The 20,925-nt window shown below is 45.6% G+C and overlaps 1 protein-coding gene across 3 annotated transcripts in view; it reads right to left on the reverse strand.

The window, feature by feature from the left end:
• The window catches only part of LOC309400678 (importin subunit beta-1-like), a gene marked incomplete at its 3' end in the record, with an annotated part of 160,078 nt that overhangs the window by 45,572 nt on the left and 93,581 nt on the right, over positions 1-20,925 (reverse strand). For all 3 annotated transcript variants that reach the window (XM_081969275.1, XM_081969274.1, XM_081969276.1), the window contains exons 13-16: positions 9,449-9,596; positions 8,917-8,988; positions 8,152-8,296; positions 6,410-6,492 (exon numbers count right to left, since the gene is read on the reverse strand). In XM_081969275.1, coding sequence (XP_081825401.1) covers positions 6,410-6,492; positions 8,152-8,296; positions 8,917-8,988; positions 9,449-9,596 — 448 coding nt within the window. The remainder of the gene's footprint in view (positions 1-6,409; positions 6,493-8,151; positions 8,297-8,916; positions 8,989-9,448; positions 9,597-20,925) is intronic.

The following is a 20,925-nucleotide window of genomic DNA, read 5'->3' on the forward strand; positions in this document are numbered from 1 at the left end:
TATGTCTTACTGACAAACTAAATTCAATGAGCTTCATTAAGTCCGAAACTGATGAATGCGTGTTCACAAAAAGATCTAACAATGTATAGGAGATAATTCTTGTTTATGTTGATGATATTGTTTATATTGGTCCAAATAAGAAAATGAGTGAGATTTTTGCTAAAAGTTTGCAGAGATACTTCACATTGAAATCTTTAGGTCATATTACCACTTACTTAGGTGTTCAGATTGACAAAACACGGAAAGGGTTTAGTCTTTCACAAGAGGAGAAAATTGACCACATTCTGCATCATTGCAACATGAAGGATGCTAACACAACAAAGACACCCATGCAAACAGATTTTCACAACTTGACACATGAACCAAGTCCTGAGTTTGAGGATCAAACACTTTATCGTTCAGTCATTGGGTCACTGTTGTACATTAGTTTGGTTTGGTTTGGTTTGGTTTGGTTTGGTTTATTTGGATTTATATGCCGCCCTTCTCCAAAAGGACTCAGGGCGGCGTACAACATTAAAAAACACACATCCCAAAAGTTAAAAAAAGATTAAATCCATATCCCCAAAAACAAAACGAATTTTTAAAAAAACCAATACATTTAAAATAAGTTAAAATTAACAGGCCAGGCCGGCTTGCTGGAAAAGCCAACTTTTTAGGGCGCGTTGGTAGGACCGGAGGTCAGGGATTATGCGAAGCTCCGGGGGGAGCTCATTCCAGAGGGAAGGCGCTCCCAGAGAGAAGGCTCTCCCCCTGGGGGTCACCAGCCGACACTGCCTGGCCGACAGCACCCTGAGGAGGCCAACTCTGTGGGATCGTACTGGACGGTGGGAGGCTACTGGTGGCAGTAAGTGGTCTCGCAGGTACCCTGGGCCTAAGCCATGGAGTGCTTTAAAGGTGATAATTAATACCTTGAATCGCACCCGGAAAACAACCAGCAACCAGTGCAGGCCGCCTAAAAGGGGTGTAACATGGGAGCACCTACATACCCCCATGACAACCCGCGCGGCCGCATTCTGGACCAGCTGAAGCCTCCGGGTGCTCTTCAAGGGCAGCCCCATGTAGAGAGCATTGCAGTAGTCCAGGCGAGAAAGGACGAGGGCATGAGTGACTGTGCACAGAGCATCCCGATCCAGGAAGGGGTGCAACTGACGTACCAGGCAAACCTGGTAAAAGCCCCCCCTGGTCACAGCCGTCAGGTGTTCTTCTAAACTAAGCCGCATATCCAGGAGGACTCCCAGATTGCGAGCCTTCTCTGAGGGGGTTAAAATTTCTCCCCCTATTGTCAAAGATGGAACAAGATGTACAAATCAGGATGACGGAAACCACAGCCACTCAGTCTTGGAGGGATTAAGCTTGAGCCTGTTCCTCCCCATCCAGATCCGCACAGCCTCCAGGCATCGGGACATCACGTTGAGGGCATCGTTTGGGTGGTTTGGGGTAGAGATGAAAAGTTGGGTATCATCAGCATATTGATGATACCGTACCCCAAAACCACGGATGATCTTGCCCAGCGGTTTCATGTACATGTTGAACAGGAGGGGTGAGAGAACCGACCCCTGGGGCACCCCACAAGTGACGCGCCTGGGGGTCGATCTCTGACCTCCAGTCAACACAAACTGCGACCGATCCAACAGGTAGGAGAGCCACAGTAAAACGGTGCCCCCCCACTCCCAACCCCCCGAGTCGTCGCAGTAGGATACCATGGTCGATGGTATCGAAAGCCGACGAGAGGTCTAATAGGACCAGGACAGAGGAACAGCCCCTGTCCCGTGCCCGCCAGAGATCATCCACCAACATGACAAATGCCGTCTCCGTGCTGTACAAGGGCCTGAAACCCGACTGAAACGGATCCAGGTAGACAGCTTCATCCAGGTACTGGGGAAGCTGACGTGCTACCAAACTCTCGACAGCCTTTGCTACAAAGCGAAGGTTGGAGACCGGACGATAGTTGACGAAAGAAGCTGGGTCCAGGGAAGGCTTTTTGAGGAGGGGCCTCACCACCGCCTCCTTCAAGGCGGTGGGAAAGAACCCCTCTCTCAATGAAGCGTTGGTAATCGCCTGGAGCCAGCCTCGTGTCACCTCCCGGGAAGCCGAAATTAACCAAGAGGGACACAGGTCCAGCACACAAGTGGCCGCACTGAGTCTCCCCATAATCCTGTCCATGCCTTCGGGGGTCACAGGGTCAAACCCATCCCAGATTGTCTCCTCAAGATTCATCCCCGTCGGCTCGCCCGAATCTACCCAGTCAGAGTCCAAGCCTGTCCGGATCTGAGCGATTTTATCCTGCAGATACTGAACAAATTCTTCAGCCCTACCCTGCAAGGGGTCTTCCCCAGTTCCTTGGTTAAGTAAGGAGCGGGTCACCCTGAACAGGGTGGCTGGGTGGTTATCTGCGGACGTGATAAGAGCGGAAAAATATTGCCGTTTTGCCGCTTCTATCGCCAATAAGTAGGATTTAATATGAATTCTTACTAGTGTTCGATCAGATTCGGACCGGCTGGCCCTCCAGCCACTCTCTAGGCGTCTTTTCCGGCGTTTCATCTCCCGGAGCTCCTTGGTAAACCAGGGAGTCATCCGGGATCGACACCGGGTCAGAGGCCGCAAAGGCACAACACGATCCAAGGCCCCAGCGGCAGCCCTATCCCAGGCTTCCACTAGGGCTTCGGTCAAGTTGTGAGCAAGGGATTCAGGAAAAGTCCCAAGCTCCATCAGGAACCTTTCGGGGTCCATCAGGTGCCTGGGGCGGAACCATCTAGTCGGTTCCGCCTCCCTGCAGGGAGGGGTAGCACTATGGAAGTAAAGCCTGATGAGGAAATGATCAGACCATGACAAGGGTTGAATAGAAATATCCCCTAAATCTAGATCATTCATCCACTGCCCAGATACAAAAATCAGGTCGAGCGTGTGTCCCCCATTATGGGTGGGGTCTTGAATTAACTGAGTTAGGTCCATAGCTGTCATGGAAGCCATGAACTCCCGAGCTGACTCTGATGTCTCGCCAATGGAAGGCAGATTGAAATCCCCCAGGACCATGAGCCTGGGGAAATCAACTGCCAAACCAGTTAATACATCCAGCAGCTCCGGCAGGGCCAATAAAACATAGCAGGGAGACAGGTATGTAACAAAAAGGCCCACCTGAGCTCCAAGGCCCCACATTAGTAGTTGGACCAGACCTGACATTGCACTTAGTGTTAATCTCTTGTCACGACACGTAGGTAAAGCAAAACAATTTCATTGGACATGCGTTAAGAAGTTATTCAAATACCTGAAGCACACTAAACACATGAAGTTATTGCTAGAACCAACACACACTGATTATGCAGAATTATGTTGTTATGCAGATTCTGATTGGGCAAGTGATAAGAAATCACGCAAAAGTACTTCAGGTTACATGATGTTCCTAAATTCGATGTCCTGTTTACTGGCAAGTGAGAAAACAGAATTTTGTTTCTTGTTCATCTACTGAAGCTGAATATGCTTGTGTTTCAGATGCATGTAATTCTCTAACATGGTTTGATGCTTTGATCGCAGATATCTGGACACGTCCGATTCGACCAATCACCGTGATGGAAGATAATGAATCGGTGGTTTATATTTCTGAGTCACATTTCACAGGTTCTAGGTCCAGACACATTGACATTCGTTATCAAAACACAAAGCAATTAGTTAAGCAAGGTTTTGTTAAATTGCAATATGTTTCTACACATGATCAGATTGCTGACATGCTTAACAAACCACTTGTCAACACGAGTATCTGCGAAAGAAGATGTGCCTTAATTGATGATTTGATGATGTCAGCTCAACTAGCAAAAGAAGGGGTGTCACTGCGTTAAATTGTTTGCTAGTCTGAACTAAATAGCTGAAATGAAAGAGCTACTGCGCAGGTCATAAGGTCTTATCTGCAATGATTTACTGCGCAGGTCACACATTCTTTCTTAACTTTCACTTCTGTTCTTTTGTTTGCCTGCCAAGGGAGGGAGGCACGTAGCTCTGCCAAGATGTAATTAATTCAGTTAGCAAGTTTGTATTTTTATTTTGTTTTATATTAAAATGTTTTTTATTAGATCATGCTTCGGGTTTATTTTTGCTTATTCAAGAAGTATACTTCAAGGAGAAGCCACGATCCATCATCATTAATTACAAAGGGTTTAAATTATATCCTTGTCAAGAATAACCCAGCAGTGACTCCTCCCACAGGTCACTTTGGAGAATAAGTCCCGTCTTCTCTGTGACTGCCCCTCAAGTACTGGAAGAAAGCTATCATGTTACCCCTAGTCCTTCTGTTTATTAGGCTAGACCAGTGGTTCCCAACCTTTTTTTGACCATGTCCCACCTAAGCATCTCTAAAATCCTGATGCCCCCCGTGACATATAATTCTTACTTTTCTCAAAAAGTGAACTCTACTCACACAGAGGAAGCCTAAAAGGCCATTAACGTGGTTTAAACAAGGTAAAAATTGCCATTAAAAATCAAATTGCCCCGTGGGGTGTGGCCCCCACGTTGGGAACCACTGGGCTAGACATATCTAGTTCCCTTAACTGTTCATCATACAGTTTAGCCTCCAGAGCCCTTATCATCTTTGCTCTTCCCTGTACTCTTTCTAGGATCTCAGCATTTTTTTTGCATCATGGAGACCAGAATTGGATGCAGTATTCCAAGTGTGGCCTTAGTAGTGGTACTATTACTTCTTGAGATCTTGATGCTACCAGAATACAGAATAATATAAGTTAAAATTAGAAAATGGAAGTCTGCCTCTTTTGAATCTTGCAAAAGTTTGAATCATACTCTTGGTTTTCTCCCACTTTTCTCCATATAAAGCTGTTAATCATTCTTTGCCAATCCTGCAAGCTTTCGTTTTAGGATTGGAATTGGTACTATTTGGAATAAGAAGTTCATCTTGATTTGAACATTCATTTTTATTGTCTTGATAAGTCTTAGCCAATGAAGGTTTAGGTTTCTCCACCTATCAAGCTCTTGTTTTATTTTTTCCATGATTTATTATGGTTGTTCTGAAATGTTTTTGTTGCACCCTGTCAAATAGTCCCCCAAATATTTCATTTTTTCCTTATCTCACAATCAGACACTTCTGTCACTAAGTCGTCTTCCTCTCTGATTGTGTTATATCTTTGTAGTTTTTTCATTAATTTTCTATCCAGAGGATTCAGTTGATTAAGGACGTCTGACTCCGGTTTTTCTTTCTTCCGTCTTCCTTCTTCTCTCTTGATATCAGGGTTTTCCTCTCCTTTTTTAAATAAGTGGTGAAAATCTTTTCCATTCGCAATCTCATCTTATTGTATTGCTGTAACCAAACTATTCTATTTATTCTAAATAATGGGTAGTCAATGGGATGGCCATTGCTTCTAACAATTTCTTGGCTTAACCCCTTTAAGCTCTCTTTTCTTTAGCCTTCTTAAAATATTTCTCTAACCAAATATAAACAAACCATTCAAGACATATTTCCTTTTTCCCCTTCAGCCACCCCCTTAGATTCTACGAAATTATATAAACTGAGTTCACTGTTAAATTGTGTCCTTTGGTGCCATTTAGTGGGCTGTGTCATGTTTGACCCATAGCTTTTGGTTAACCATTAAATGCAAATCTGTAAAAGGGGGTGGGGTGGGGAGAGACAACTATGTTTGTAGTTCAGCAGCAGTTTGCCATTGGTTCCTTTTGAGGGCTGAGAAAGAATGACTAGCCCAAGGTCACCCAACTGTCTTTGTGCCTAAAGCTGAACTAGAACTCACTATCCCAAACTGGCTGTCTTATTCTTCGATTTAGTCTCCAATAAAATAAAACTCCACAGCTAATGAAATAGATCTGATTCTGATTGGGATCATGGAGCATATTGTCAGCATATTGCCTCCAACAATCTGGGCCCTCATTTTACCCACCTCGGAAGGATGGAAAGCTGAGTCAACCTTGAGCCTGATAAGATTCGAACTGCCAAATCGCAGGCAGCCGGCAGTCAGAAGTAGCCTGCAGTACTGCATTCTAACCACTGCGCCACCGCAGCTCTTGACAAGGTCAATTGGGTAATCAGATTCACTTAACAACCATGTTACTAACTTAACAACTGCAGCAATTCACTTAACAACTGTGGCAGGAAAGGTCGTAAAATGGGGGAAAATTCACTTAACAAATGTCTCACTTAGCAACAGAAATGTTGGGCTCAATTGTGGTCGTACGTTGAGGACTACCTGTATATGTTTTGACAACTACCTATCTTAATTGATTCAGAAATAAAATTACTGCTAAATCTTAAGAACACTGTAAGAAAAAAAGAACAATACCATAATTCTCTCCAATCTCACCTAATCCCAAATGTCAAGGCATGGAGTTCATATCATAATATTGAATACAGACACAAACTAATCCCAACTGCTCTCTGAGACAAAGAGGAGGACCTTACCTGATATTCAGCATAATTTTTTAAACCAATACTCAGGAAAGGTTTGAAGGCATCCATGTACTTGAGAAACTCCCCTCCTAACACTGAGCAAAATGAAAGGTTAAAAAACAGTTATTAGAGATCTAAAATTAAGAAGTTAATATCCATAGCCAAGATAGGCTTGCAGCTCTTAAAACTCTAGGGATGTAAATTCATTTTTTCTTTTAGTAATCCTAGGACCACCGATTATGCTACAAATATTCAGTAAATAGTGTTTAACATAGTTATTCCCATTCCACAACAGGAAAAAAGATGAAGAAAATATAAATATATTAACATCTCTTAATTTCTCTGCATCATAACTCTAGCAATAATCACTGCCCTCAGCCACCAAAATGTTGAGAATTCCAGGGCACATATTTACCAATGAAAAACCAAAGTCATGAATCAAGAATAGAAGTGACCTCACCTTGGATTTTTTTTTAAAGAAATCAACTACACTTTCTTATGTTAAACTTTGTAAGGAAATTGGGAGCAGGGTAATTTTCTTTCTTTCTGTATGTCAACAATTCTGCCTTCTCATATTGGACCAGTCTATTATAGCCCAGTCAATGGGATTTGATCAGATGACAAGATTAAAAAGTAAGCTTAGATCCAAAACAGATATTTTTTTCACATCCAGTTTCCATCCATTTATTTGAAGAGAAGTTTTCTTGTGTTTAGTGGAATCTTTCATAAGAGAACAAGAACTGCTGCAGTCAAGTACCATCTTGGAGGAAAAAGATTCAAACTAATATGAACCCTAATTCTCAGTGAGAAATTTAAAGTCTCTTCTCTTTCTCTATAAAGCTCTTGTTCAAATATGTTATATCACTTCCTGTCTCCCTGTACTGTACTATTCTCAGAAATGAAAGTCACGAATGTGTTTTTATGTCTTCTGTTGCTATGTTGTACTATTACAAAATAAAATAACATAAGAAATAAATTCCTTTATATCTTGCAGTTTGCACAATAATCTAATGACAGCAAAATAATTGTTTTGCAAAGCTTTCTGTCAGCTATTACGTATGGAGCACTTTACATGGTACAGGTAGTCCTCAACTTACAACCACAATTGAGCCCAAAATTTATGTTGCTAAATGAGCCATTTGTTAAGCGAGTTTGCCCCATTTTACAACCTTCCTTGCCAGTTGTTAAGTGAATCACTAGCTGTTAAGTTAGCAACACGGTTGTTAAATGAATCTGTCTTCCCCATTGACTTTATTTGTCAGAAGGGTATAAAGGGGGAATCACATGACCCCAGGACATTGCAACCGTCATAAATGTGAGTCTGTTGCCAAGCATCTGAATTTTGATCACGTGACCATGGGGAAGTTGTAATGGTTGTTAAGTGTGAAAAACAGTTGTCACTTTTTTTAGTGCCATTGTAACTTCAAACGGTCACTAAATGAACTGTTTTAAGTTGAGGGCTACCTGTATTATGAACATTTGTAAGTATTACATGTTCATAATCAAGACAGAACTCATTTGAACTTGTTCCATAGCATCACATCAGTATCTTTTTTATCTGTACTGGAATCCTTACCAATTAAAATGCCCATATAATTTTCTGGTATCAACTGATCTGCCCCACCCAGTCCTTATCCCATAAGTCTCTTCTACATTTACATTCTTATGTCGAGAAGCAATATATCAGTCCCCAAATATATTCATAGAGACTTCAATGTAAAACAAACATCCCTTCCTGTAGGCAAAGCATTTACCTTCTACCAGAGTGCTAACAGCCATGAGGGCATCCTCTTGGACACCTCCTGATCCTGCCGTACTTTGGAACATCCTCAAAAGAGATGCCATCACCACATCTGAAATCTGCAAAGCATCGTGGTGCTGGACTTTACGAAGGACATTCTGTTTGATGAAAGGTAAGATGAAAATTTATGGGAAGCTTTCTTGTAATGCTATTTTCACCCACCCACCCCCATTTCACTTCTAGTCAGTCAATTTTTTTTTTCTTATCGTGTGAATAGACATGAATTATGCAACTGGAAAAATCTACAAGCAAATCTTTAATGACAACTATCTATCACCTATTCCACCGTAGATGACTCTGAGAAATTCTTTTTAGCTTAGAAATAAGTCCTAATTTCTTTAGTATCTAGCAAAATACAATGGAAGAATGACAGTTATTTGCTAGCTTTACCTGAGCATCAGCTAGAATAGACTGACTTTATCTGTGCAAAAACCCTTAAATTTCTTTGCTAAAGCTGTGAGAGATGCAACCTCTGGGATCAGTTGAAGAGAGGTATATATCCAAGGTATTTGTTGCATTTCTTAAACAATAAACCCATTTGTATTGCTTCATTTTCTATGTACCATTGTTTTTCACAAATTCAAGCTTGAACCATGGGGCATTCAATTTGTAGAAAGTCCAATATAAATCTGTTTTCTCTTGAATATTACTGATAGTTCTTATACTATGTGCTTTTGGAACATCTTTACAATCAAGTAATAAATACTAAGTTTTTTACCTGCAATGTAGCACATAGCAAAGACTGAAGATCATTGAACTGGATTCTGTCACTTGTGCTCTGAATATGCGACTGGAGAGAAAATACTGTTTAGCATTTGAAATGTTCTTTAAAGCTTTTTATAGCTATTGAAGAACTCATATGTATATAATATTAACTTGATTAGGAATCTTAAGATCTACAGTCAGAACAGATTCTGATCTTAGGTGTGCATTTGAATGAGGATATCCATAGCCATCTTTCTAACACATTGTTTGGTTTAAGAACTTGTGCTATGTTTAATTAGAACATAACAGTGATGACCAGACTACAGGAAAGTCCCAATATAGGCAATAGTTTCCTCCAGCAATAGATATTTTAATTTCAATGTTAGCAAAATAAATTTTACAGGAATCTCAGAAAGCATGCAAAACACTCGCAAAACAAAACATAATATACACAACTCCATAAGTTGAGCTTTCCTGTTCTGGAGATCAACCATTTTGGGGGATACTATCATCAACAAGCACATCTTTCAGCCATCCAAGCTAACCTCCATCTGGAGCACTTGTTGCAGCCGTTCCATGATAACTAAAGTTGTCTTCTGGACAGCAGGATAACAGTCCTTGGCACTATTTTTCACAATTTCCATTAGAGCTTCATATGCAGCACTCCTCAAGTTGTTCTGATGTCCATCAGGCCTGAAACAAAATATAAACAGAAGTTGCAAGAGTACATTAGAACACAGACACAATTAAATGCCAACCAACTATCCAGAAGACTATCCACTGAAGTGGTACATCAACGGAAGGCAGGGTAAAATGTTCTGTTTGGGGTTTTTTTTTTTTTTTTTGGGGGGGGGGGGTTAAGGATGGCGGCAAAGTAGAAAAAAGAGAATTTTGTTACCTGCTACTACCGGTAGGACTGAATAAGGGCTAGACCTTCCATCACTCTTAGCTTATTAGAAAGGCCAAACAACAATCCTAATATGTGACTATTCTATTGGGGCACAGTCTTACTGGAATTAGTTGGTATGTTGGTTCTGAGGTCACATGATAGCATATTATAGGTAATTCAAGATGGCCAACTACAGAAAGATAAGGAAAGTCCTCTACTCTGTGACATACTGTGCTACTTTAAAATTCTTTGGTATGAGAAAAGTAATGGATGAAGTGTGGTGGCTCAGTGGCTTAATGACACTGGAGATGGTCTCTGCTCCAGCGGTTCAAGTCCTAACACTGTGTGACAGGGCAAGCTCCTGTCACTCACCTCAGCTTCTGTCCCCCTAACAATTCAAAAGCATGTTTTATGTGAGTAGATAAACCAGTATCACTTCAGCAGGGAGATGAGCTGGTGCTCTGTGCAGGCAGTCAGATTCCTGCTGGCTCTGAACCTTCCCATTTGCAGCACCTGTTTATGACGCGGCTCTGGGGAAGGGAGTGGGCCTAGGATGACACTGCAGGAAGAGCAGCTCATCTTTTGTTCTGGTGCGAAGCCAGCTCGCCCTCCTGTGGTGCACCTTGGGAAGCGCGTGAACCGAGCTGGTAAACTGGCAGCCAAACTACTACTTGGCAATTGCAATGTGGTCTCCTGGCTAATTAATATTACTCATAATAATATTGTCCCTGTATATTTTTCTTTCTTCTTCACAAAGATTACCAGATATAAAAATGTAGACTGCACATGTACATTAGGAATAAAACTCAAAGTGTGTTTTTGTAATTGTTCTGTGTTTGTTATTTTTTTGTTTCTGTCATTGTTTTATGTTGTTCGTGAAATATACAGAACTCAATCTTTTGCTCTTTTGCTGGCTCAGTTCTGTGATGGCTTGTGCAGACAGACTATAAAAGGTGGTCTTAACTGTGGTTCTGTTTACTAGGCCAATTTTTCTATAGATTAAGCACAGATAGCACTTGGTATGGATTGCTGCCACACTACTTTTGTGATCCCAGGATGAAAACTAGGGATGCTAGTTTTTTATTTATTGTTCTGCTCACATGACAGAATAGTCAAATATTTTGGTTAGGTTCCATTGGATTACAAGCCACACAAAATGTTCTAACAAAATGTACTGAGTGGGCTATTTAGCTCCAAGTTCAGAATAAAATGTTTTTTCTGTTGTATCACTCCAACAGAAATTAACATGCTAGTAGACAAAATCCCTTCATGGATTACTGCCTTGTCGTGGCGAAGGGGCTTGCGTAGCTCAATGAAGCTATGATCTATGCCGTGCAGGGCCACCCAAGATGGACAGGTCATAGCAGAGAGCTCTGACAAAACGTGATCCACTGGAGAAGGAAATGGCAACCCACTCCAGTATCTTTGCCATGAAAACCTCATGGACAGTACCAAAAGACAAAAATATATGATGCCAGAAGATGAGCCCCTCAGGTCGGAAGGTGTCCAATATGCTACTGCGGAAGAGCAGAGGGCTAGTACTAGTAGCGCCAGAAAGAGTGAAGCGGCTGGGCCAAAGCCGAAAGGATGTTCAGCTGTGGATGTATCTGGTGGTGAAAGGAACGTCCGATGCTGTAAAGACCTATACTCCTTAGGAACCTGGAATGTAAGATCCATGAATCAAGGCAAGCTGGACGCAGTCAAACAAGAGATGACAAGACTGAACATCGACATCTTAGGAATCAGCAAACAAAAATGGACAGGAATGAGTGAATTTAATTTAGGTGGCCATCAGGTATACTACTGCGGGCAAAACTCCCTCAGAAGAAATGGAGTAGCCTTCATAGCCAATAAAAGAATAGGAAAAGCAATACTGGGATACAATCCCCAAAATGACAGAATGATCTCAGTTTGAATCCAAGGCAAACCATTCAGCATCACAGCAATCCAAGTCTATGCCCCAACCAGTGGTGCTGAATAGGATAAAATTGACCAGTTCTATGAAGCTCTACAGCACCTTACAAAATTAACACCAAAATGATGTCCTTATCATCATGGGGGATTGGAATGCTAAAGTAGGAGGCCAAAAGATAACCAGAATAACAGGCAAGTTTGGCCTTGGAGTACAAAATGAAGCAGGGCACAGTGATAGAATTTTGTTAAGAGAATACAATGGTCATAGCAAACACTCTTTTCTAACAACCCCAGAGATGACTCTACACATGGACATCAACAGAAGGTCAACACAGAAATCAGATTGACTATGTGCTCTGCAGCCAAAGATGGAGAAGCTCTATACAGTCGGTAAAAACAAGACCAAGAGCTGACTGTGGCTCAGATCACGAGCTTCTTGTTGCAAAATTTAGGCTTAAATTGAAGAAGTAGGGAAAAGCACTAGGCCACTCAGGTATGAACTAAATCATATCCTTGGTGAATATCCAGTAGAGGTGACAAATAGATTTAAGGAATTAGATCTGATAGACAGAGTGCCCAAAGAACTATGGACGGAGGTTCACAACATTGTACAAGAGGTAGCAACTAAAACCATCCCAAAGAAAAAGAAAAGCAAGAAAGCAAAATGGCTGTCTGAGGAAGCTTTGCAAATAGCTGAGGAAAGAAAGGAAACTAAGAAAGGAAAAGAAAGCTAGGGAGTTCCAGAAAAATGTCTACTTCTGCTTCATTGACTATGCTAAAGCCTTTAATTGTGTGGATCACAACAAATTGTGGCAAGTTCTTAAAGAGATGGGAGTACCAGACCATCTTATTTATCTCTTGAGAAACCTATATGTGGGTCAAGAAGCAACAGTGAGAACTGGACACGGAACCACTGATTGGTTCAAAATTGGGAAAGGAGTCTGGCAAGGCTGTATATTGTTGCCCTGCCTATTTAACTTATATGCTGAGCACATCATGAGAAAGGCGCAGCTAGATGAATCAAAAATTGGAATTAAGATTGCCGGGAGAAATATCAACCACCTCAGATATGCAGATGATACCACTCTAATGGCAGAAAGTGAAGAGGAACTAAAGAGCCTCTTGATGCGGGTGAAGAAGGAGAGTGCAGAAGTTGGCTTGATACTCAACATTAAGAAAACTAAGATCATGGCATCCAGCCCTCTCAATTCCTGGCAAATAGATGGGGAAGAAATGGGGATAGTGACATATTTTATTTTCCTGGGCTCCAAGATCACCGCAGATGGGGACTGCAGCCAAGAAATTAAGACGCTTGCTCCTGGGGAAGAAAGCATCACCCTGTCAACAAAAGTGCATGTAGTCAAGGCTATGGTTTTCCCAGTTGCAATGTATGGCTGTGAAAGTTGGACCATAAGAAAGGCTGAGTGCCAAAGAATTGAGGCCTTTGAACTATGGTGCTGGAGAAGACTCCTGTGAGTCCCTTGGACTGCAAGGCGATCAAACAGGTCAGTCCCAGAGGAGATCAACCCTGACTGCTCTTCAGAAGGCCAGATCCTGAAGATGAAACTTAAATACTTTGGCCACCTAATGAGAAGGAAGAACTCACTGGAGAAGAGCCTAATGCTGGGAAAGATTGAGGGCAAAAGAAGAAGGGGATGACAGATGACGAGGTGTCTGGATGGAATCACAGAAGCAGTAGGTGTGAGCTTAAATGGACTCCAGAGGATGGTAGAGGACAGGAAGGCCTGGAGGAACGCTGTTCATGGGGTGGCGATGGGTCTGACACTACTTTGCAACTAACAACAAGAAGTAGAGAAAAGTCATCCTTCCAAATATGGAAGTCTCATCCAAACATTGCACTTACCACCTGTTGTTGGCATTTATTTGGATATTGTGGAATAGAGTATATTGAACTAGATTTTAAATCTGATCCAGTGTGTTTGTATGTGGGGGGGCTCCCTCACTCAAGGAAACGTTGGGAAAAGCCAAAGTTCATGTCCAATTTTGGGGGGACATGTTTGTGCCTATTGTTTCATAGTGATGTATTTTATCCTACAGCATCCCAAAGTATCTAAATTAATCACTATATGGAAGCCTAATCACACATCCAACATAGTAGTTCAACACTTTACAAGACACTAGGTGGGTAAGACTAGATCTAGAATATAAAGGTTCTTCTATAGCACAAAAATAACAGTACAGGTAATCCTTAGATTACAACAGAAATTGCCATTACTAAGTAAAGTGCTCATAAAGTGTGGCATGTTGCTTAGTACAGCAGTACAGGCAGTCTCGGTTGCCATTGTTAAGTGAGGAGTGCACAAGTTGTTAAGTGACCTCACGTGAGCACAAGTCAGACACAGGACAACGCATACTGACTATAATGGTGATCAAGTGACTGAGGGCCACTGTGAAGGTCATAAATAGGCCATAGTTATTTTTTTCATCACCGTCATAACTTTAAATGGTTGTTAAACAAATGTTTGGTAAGTGAAGACTATTTGTACAGTGATTGCACTCTAAAAATAAATGGAAAGCTAGCAAAGAACTGCAGTAATAAAAACACATTAAATTATGCATTAAAACTTTATCCATAAACACTGCAGAATTGCTTGAAGAATGTCTAATAGTGATGAAGTAATAGTATGCTCAGAGGGCGGTCAGTTTATAGAATCAGATAAATACAACAGAATCAAAATTACCTTGATTCTTGTTGAAAGGTGAAATTCCTCTTCATTTTCAGCATTTTAGCAGAGGCCTGAAGGTTTTGTACCAAAAGTTGGAACTGTTCCTAATTCCCTCCAGCTTGACTAAAGCCCTAGTTCTGACTGAAAAAAGAAGCCCCAAAGCATAATGCTGCCATCACCATACTTCACTGTGAGTATGGAGTATTTTTGGTGATGCATGGTTTTTGGTATTTTTTGGAATGATGGTGCCACCAGCATGTATTTATGACAGTTGTCCAGGGGTCACGCAATCACCATTTGTAACCTTCCCAGTTGGCTTCCAACAAGCAAAGTCAATAAGTCAGATTCGCTTAATGACTGCATGATTCACTGGCAAAAAAGGTCATAAATGGGGCAAAACTTACTATGCCATGCTTAGCAACAGAAATTTCAGGCTCAATTGTAGTTGTAAGTTGAGGACTACCTGTAAATGTCAGAAAAATCCTCCTAGAACAGCTTAACTTTATATGGGCTTGATCAGAGTCACTTTAATTGATGGCAGGTGTCTACTTACTATTTAACATCAGTTTGAATATGGTTAATTCTGAACACAGTCTCATCCCTACTTATAGGAGGGTGTGCACACTTATGCAACCATGTTATTTTATTTTTGTAGTATTTCCACCCTAAAATTGTTTTTCAATTGAATTGTACAGCTTACAGGTGAAACTCAAAAAATTATAATATCGTGCAAAAGTTCATTTATTTCAGTAATGCAACTTAAAAGGTGAAACTAACATGAGATAGACTCATTACATGCAAAGCAAGATAGTTCAAGCCGTGATTTGTCATAATTGTGATGATTATGGCTTACAGCTCATGAAAACCCCCAATCCACAATCTCAGAAAATGTCAGTTGGTCTTACCTGAACTGCATGTCTCGAAGGATGGCGTGGGAGCAGTCACATCTGGGTATTGTCACAGCCCTTCTGCCCCGAGACTGATGTAAATCTTGAGGCCACACCTCTACTCCTCCTCTGACTCTCCAGATTAACCGATTGTCCAGTCAAGGCGTATCTAGAGGGAACAGGGTAAGCCGCCCCCCACTCCCCTCCTGGTCCCTGACTGATCGGAACTATCAAACTCACGCCCACCCTGCACGGGGCACACACGGGCGGGAAGTGACTGCTCCCACACCATCCTTCGAGACATGCAGTTCAGGTAAGACCAACTGACAGTCTCCGAAGTGGAGCGTGGGAGGAGTCACATCTGGGACATACCAAAGCTAGATGTCCCTGGGAGGGTTGCTAGGGCCTGAGTCCCCCCGAATGTCTAGCACTCTTTGGAGAACTCTCCTCTCAAAGGATGCTTCTGCGGAGGCAAAAGCGTCCAGACGATAGTGTCTGATGAACCGTGAAGGAGAGGCCCATGCTGCTGCCCTGCAGATGTCCTTGATAGGCGCCTGGGTGGCCCAGGCCGCCGAAGTGGCTGCACTCCTGGTGGAGTGTACGGTGATACCCTCGGACAACGGAAGACCCCCGTGCCTGGTAAGTCTTTGAGATGGCCAGCCTAATCCATCGACTGATGGTAGCTGGGGAGACCTTCGCTCCCCTGGATGCCGGATGGAAGGAGACGAAGAGTACCTCTGACCGTCGAAAGGCCGATGCGCGCTTCAGGTAGATGCACAGCGCCCTCCTGATATCCAGTCGCTGCCAGGATCTTTCCCTTCCGCAGGCGGGAGCTGGACAGAAGTCCGGGAGGTCAATCGCCTGAGCCCTGTGGAAGGGGGAATTGACCTTTGGCAGGAAGGCTGGGTCAAGCCTTAAGACGACCCTGTTGCTGTGGAATATGCAGAGATCCGCTCTGTCCGACAATGCGTTAATCTCAGACACCCTCCTGGAGAGATGATGGCTACTAGGAACACTACCTTTAGTGTAAGCAGCTGGAGGCTCACCTCCCTCAGCGGCTCGAAGGGTGCTTCCAGAAGGGCCTGGAGCACCAAGGGCGGGTCCCAGGAGGGAAAGCGGTGAATCACCGGAGGCCAGAGGTTGGTGGCTCCTCTGAGGAACCGCTTGATGATGGGAAGCTGGGACAGGGACTGGGTGCCCCCCCCCCCCAATGACTGTGGCCAGGGCTGAGACCTACCTTCTGAGGGTACTGGGGACGAGGCCCTTCTCCAGCCCAGCCTGGAGAAAGACCAGTACCTGTGGAACTGTGGCTGATGCCGGTTCTACCTGAGCCGCACAGCACCAGGCCACGAAGGAGACCCAGGTCGCGTCGTAGATGCGAGTGGTGGATTGTCTCCTGGTCGCTTCGATTGTCCCGATGACCTTGGAGGAGATCTGGACCTCCCTTAATTGCATCCACTCAATCTCCAGACGGTCAGTTGGAGCCAGTCTGGGTTTAAAGTGTACTAGATTCCGCTGGATGAGGGTCACCTCCCCCCAGGGAATCCTCCAGTGGGAGGCGACTGACATCTCTATCAGATCCGCAAACCAGGGACGCCGAGGCCAGTAGGGGGCCACCAGGATGACCTCCGCCCTCTCTACTACAAACTTCCTGAGGAACCAGGGGAGGAGAGGCGTAGAGAAGACCTGATGACCAGCTGCAGCGCAGGGCATCATTGTCCATTGCCCCCTGTGTCTGGAACCGCGATATGAACCTCGGTAGTTGAGTGTTCGGCGGAGAGGCGAAGAGGTCCACTGCTGGACGGCTGAATTCCTGACAGATCCGATTGAAAACATTGGGGTGAAGTTGCCACTCTCCGTGGTCCACTGTCTCCCTGCTGAGCCAGTCCGCCTGGTGGTTCTCCACTCCGGAGATGTGCTCTGCTCGAATGGATAGGAGGTTCCTTTCCGCCCAGTTTCCCAATCTCACCGCCTCGTCACAAAGAGATCTGGAGTGGGTGCCTCCCTGTTAGTTTATGTGTGCCTTGGCTGCCACGTTGTCTGTGAGCACTAAGACGTGCTTCCCGGCTACCGTCGTCTTGAAGCACCGCAGGGCTAGGTGTATTGCTCTGAGCTCCAACCAGTTGATGCTCTTGCGAAGGTCGGTTGGGCTCCACCTCCCCTGAGCTAGTTGGGAATCCAGGTGAGCTCCCCAACCAAACAGGCTCGTGTCTGTTGTCAGGACTAGCCTGTCTGGCTCCCTGAACAGTGAGCCCTTGGACAGGGCTGGGGACATTCACCAGCGCAGGGACAGGAGTCTCTGCGTCGCTTGTCCTGTCTCTCTGGTGAGGAAGGAAGAACCACTGCAGTTCTCTGGCGTGGAGCCGTGCCCAAGGCACTATCCCGATGCAGGAGATGAACTTGCCGAGAAGCCTGGAAAGAAGAGCCACAGGAACAGATTAATGCCTGCGAATCTCTAGAATCATCTGGACAATGCTGTCCCTATGCTCCTCCGAGAGGAACACCTCCTCCCGCACCGAGTCAATGATGGTTCCCAGGTGCTGGAGCCTAGTAGCGGGGGTTAGGTGACTCTTCTCAATGTTGACTGAGAATCCCAGTAACCTAAGGGTGGCAATGGTGAGGCTTTAGTCCCCTTCGGCTCGAGCTGCTGAGGGGGCTAAAACTAGGATGTCATCGAGATAGCAATGCAGTCGGACCGGAGTGGTGCGGAGGTGAGCTGCCACGACGGCTAGGACCTTGGTGAAGGTCCTGGGGGCGGATACCAGTCTAGCATTTAATAATTTCAGGACTAAGATGGCCCTCCACCCTCCAGAGCTCTTGGGGACCACAAAGAGGTTGGAATAGAATCCTGATCCCTTCTCCCCCTCCGGCACCAGCTCCACCGCTCTGATCTCCAGTAGGTGCTGAATGGCCTTGCGCATGAGAGAGCGCTTGGCCGGGTTTTTGGAGGAGGAAAAGACCCGGAATCTATTCGGGGGTTGTGAGGAGAATTCCAGATGGAACCCGCACATGACCGTTTGCAGCACCCGTGCATCTGTGGTGATGTCCGCCCAACGATCCGCGAACAGGGAAAGGCGGCCACCGATGGGGTGATTCGATCCCGAATCACTTGTTTCTGCGGAAGGGGCGCCCCCCCTCCCCTCGAAAGGGACGTTTGTTAGACTGTTGGAACCTGAACCTATCCCTAGGGAACTGCCTATCCCCCTGCCTGGGAAACCTAGGTGCAGAGTACCTCGGTTGCTGGAAGTCCTGTTCCTGCGCCCGAAAGCTGGATCTTCTGGGGTAAGGTGCCAAACGGTGATCTGATCGCTTGGACGTGGAGGGGAAGACCTTTCTCTTGTTCTTGTCTTCCACGAGTATAGGGTCCAGGGATGGACCAAACAGATTTCCTCCTGTGTACTCTGTGCCTGCCAGGGGCCACTTTGCCCGGAACTCCGCCTGCCAGTTGCGAAGCCATAGCAAGCGTCTGGATGCCACCGACGAAGATAAGGCCCTGGAAGAGAACCTTACCGCATCCAGTGTGGCGTCTGCCGAGAACTGGGTGGCCACCATGACCTTCGTGATGTCCTGTAGCAGTCTAACATCTGAGGCTGGAGTTCTGTCTCAGAGTTGCAAAGCAAGGTGGACCTGTTAAAAAAGGATGCTGCTGCTGCAGCCCTGATTGCCCACGATACCACCTGGAACGTCCTGCGCATGACTAACTCCACCTTCCTGTCTTCTGGCTTGAGGCAATTGGAGATGTCTCCTTTCACCACTGGTGAAGAAGATGCCAGGCTCACCACCGGGGTGTCCACTGTGGGAACCTGCAAGGCTTGATCAAAGTTAGCATTAAGGTTATAAAACCTGCGATCATTACTCAGTTGAACAGAGAGGGGGGAAAAAGACCCAAGATGGCTGGGGCTTGGGCTTCCTCATCATCAGAGAAGCCCACTTCCTTAAGCTCCCCCTCCTCTGACTCTGATTCCTCGCTAGCCGTGGATGGAGAACCTGCTGAGGTCTCTGGATGTGAAAGGACCGGGTAGGTCTAGATGACCTCGAGAGGATTTGCGAGCAGGCTTGCTTCTGTTGCCCGGAAACTGGTGCTGCATGCCTGATGAAATGCCCTGGGCAATAGCCCTGGCTAGGACCTCCTGGAAACTCTGGGGTAGCTCTGGGTAGGCCGGAGATAGTCTAGGGGGCTCTGGATCCCCGGGATGAGGGCCTTACGGGGCCAGGCGTTGCCTTTGTAGGCTGCTGGAATGGTGGCCGAAAAGGTCTCCACGCGATCCAGACGGATACCCTGTTGATAGGGAACTCCCCCCCCCCTCAGGGAACCACATGGAAAGGCTGAACCCCCCGGGGATCCCTGGGGGAGTCAGGCCTGACTGGGGAACGGGATCTGGCTGGAGAAGGGCTAATGGTATCCCTGATCCTACTGCCTGCCACCCTGGTGATCCTCACTTCCTCCCCAGAGTGCTCCCTCCGAGACTTGGAGGTGCACTTCCTTGCCTTGGATCTGCCCCTCTCAGTGGGATCGGGCCCTCGGGAAGTCCCTTCGCCCGGGTCTACCAGCCTAGGGGAATCGGGCCTGGACAGTCCTGCACTCCTTAAATTGCCCGCCATTGCGGCCTACTCACTGTTCGTTGATCTGCCTCCTCTCTCTCTCTCTCTCTGCTGAAACCGGCTAGCAGGCTGTCTGCGAAGGCTCGGAACTCCCTCCGCTCTTCGCTCTCCAGCCACGCCGCCAATCCGCGGCTCGATCTAAAACCGGCCCTCTGCCAGAAGCTGCGGCCCTCCCTGGACCACCGGAGGAGCTCAGGCCGGTCTCTGCTGTTGCTGGCGGAGGTTGCGGCCGCTTGTGGTGTCTGCGCCCAGAGACCTTGCTGCGCTCCGCACGTGCGCTCTACAATCCAAAATGGCAACCGCCGACCACGCGGCCCGACCACGTGAGCCGACTCCGACTGAGTCGCTCTCTTCTTCCTGTTTGAATCTTGTGGAGGCTGCAAAAGAAGCCACGCTGGAACGCGGAGCCTAGGGCTCCCTCCCCCACCGCCTGCCGCGGCTTGGGAGCCTCTCAGGAGTGCTGCCCGCTCCTGTGTACAGGCCAAATCGCACGCTGAGAGGAGGTAAGACCTTCAAAGTTTTCAGAATTTTAAAAAGGTAGAATTAAGTCTTTAGTGAGGAGAGCCAGGTATTAGCTCCTTCTGGGCGGAAGACTGAGGTTAATCTGGAGAGTCAGAGGAGGAGTAGAGGTGTGGCCTCAAGATTTACCTCAGTCTCCGGGCAGAAGGGTTGTGACAATACCCAGATGTGACTCCTCCCATGCCCCACTTCGGAGACTTAGAATAGTCAAACTATTTTCCAAGGCACCTGAGGGTAGAACAAGAAGCAATGGGTGGAAACTAATCAAGGAGAGAAGCAATTTAGAACTGAGGAGAGATGGGTGGGGCTTCACGTCGCAGCGAGATGACTGTTCCAATCTCTCTGGAATAGCCATCTAATTCAGATCATCTGGAGGACTCAATCTGAGTCTAAACAGTCCCAAAGAGACGGTGAAAGGTAGGGGGAGATCCAGTGGTCCCAGAGACATTCGCAAAGTCTCTGGTGATCCGGAAAAAGGCCCCTTTGCCAGCGATCGCGAGTCAGCCACCAGGCTGCTGAAGCTG

This window comes from Natrix helvetica (genome assembly GCF_964273705.1).
Source record: "Natrix helvetica genome assembly, chromosome: W".
Taxonomy (NCBI): domain Eukaryota; kingdom Metazoa; phylum Chordata; class Lepidosauria; order Squamata; family Natricidae; genus Natrix; species Natrix helvetica.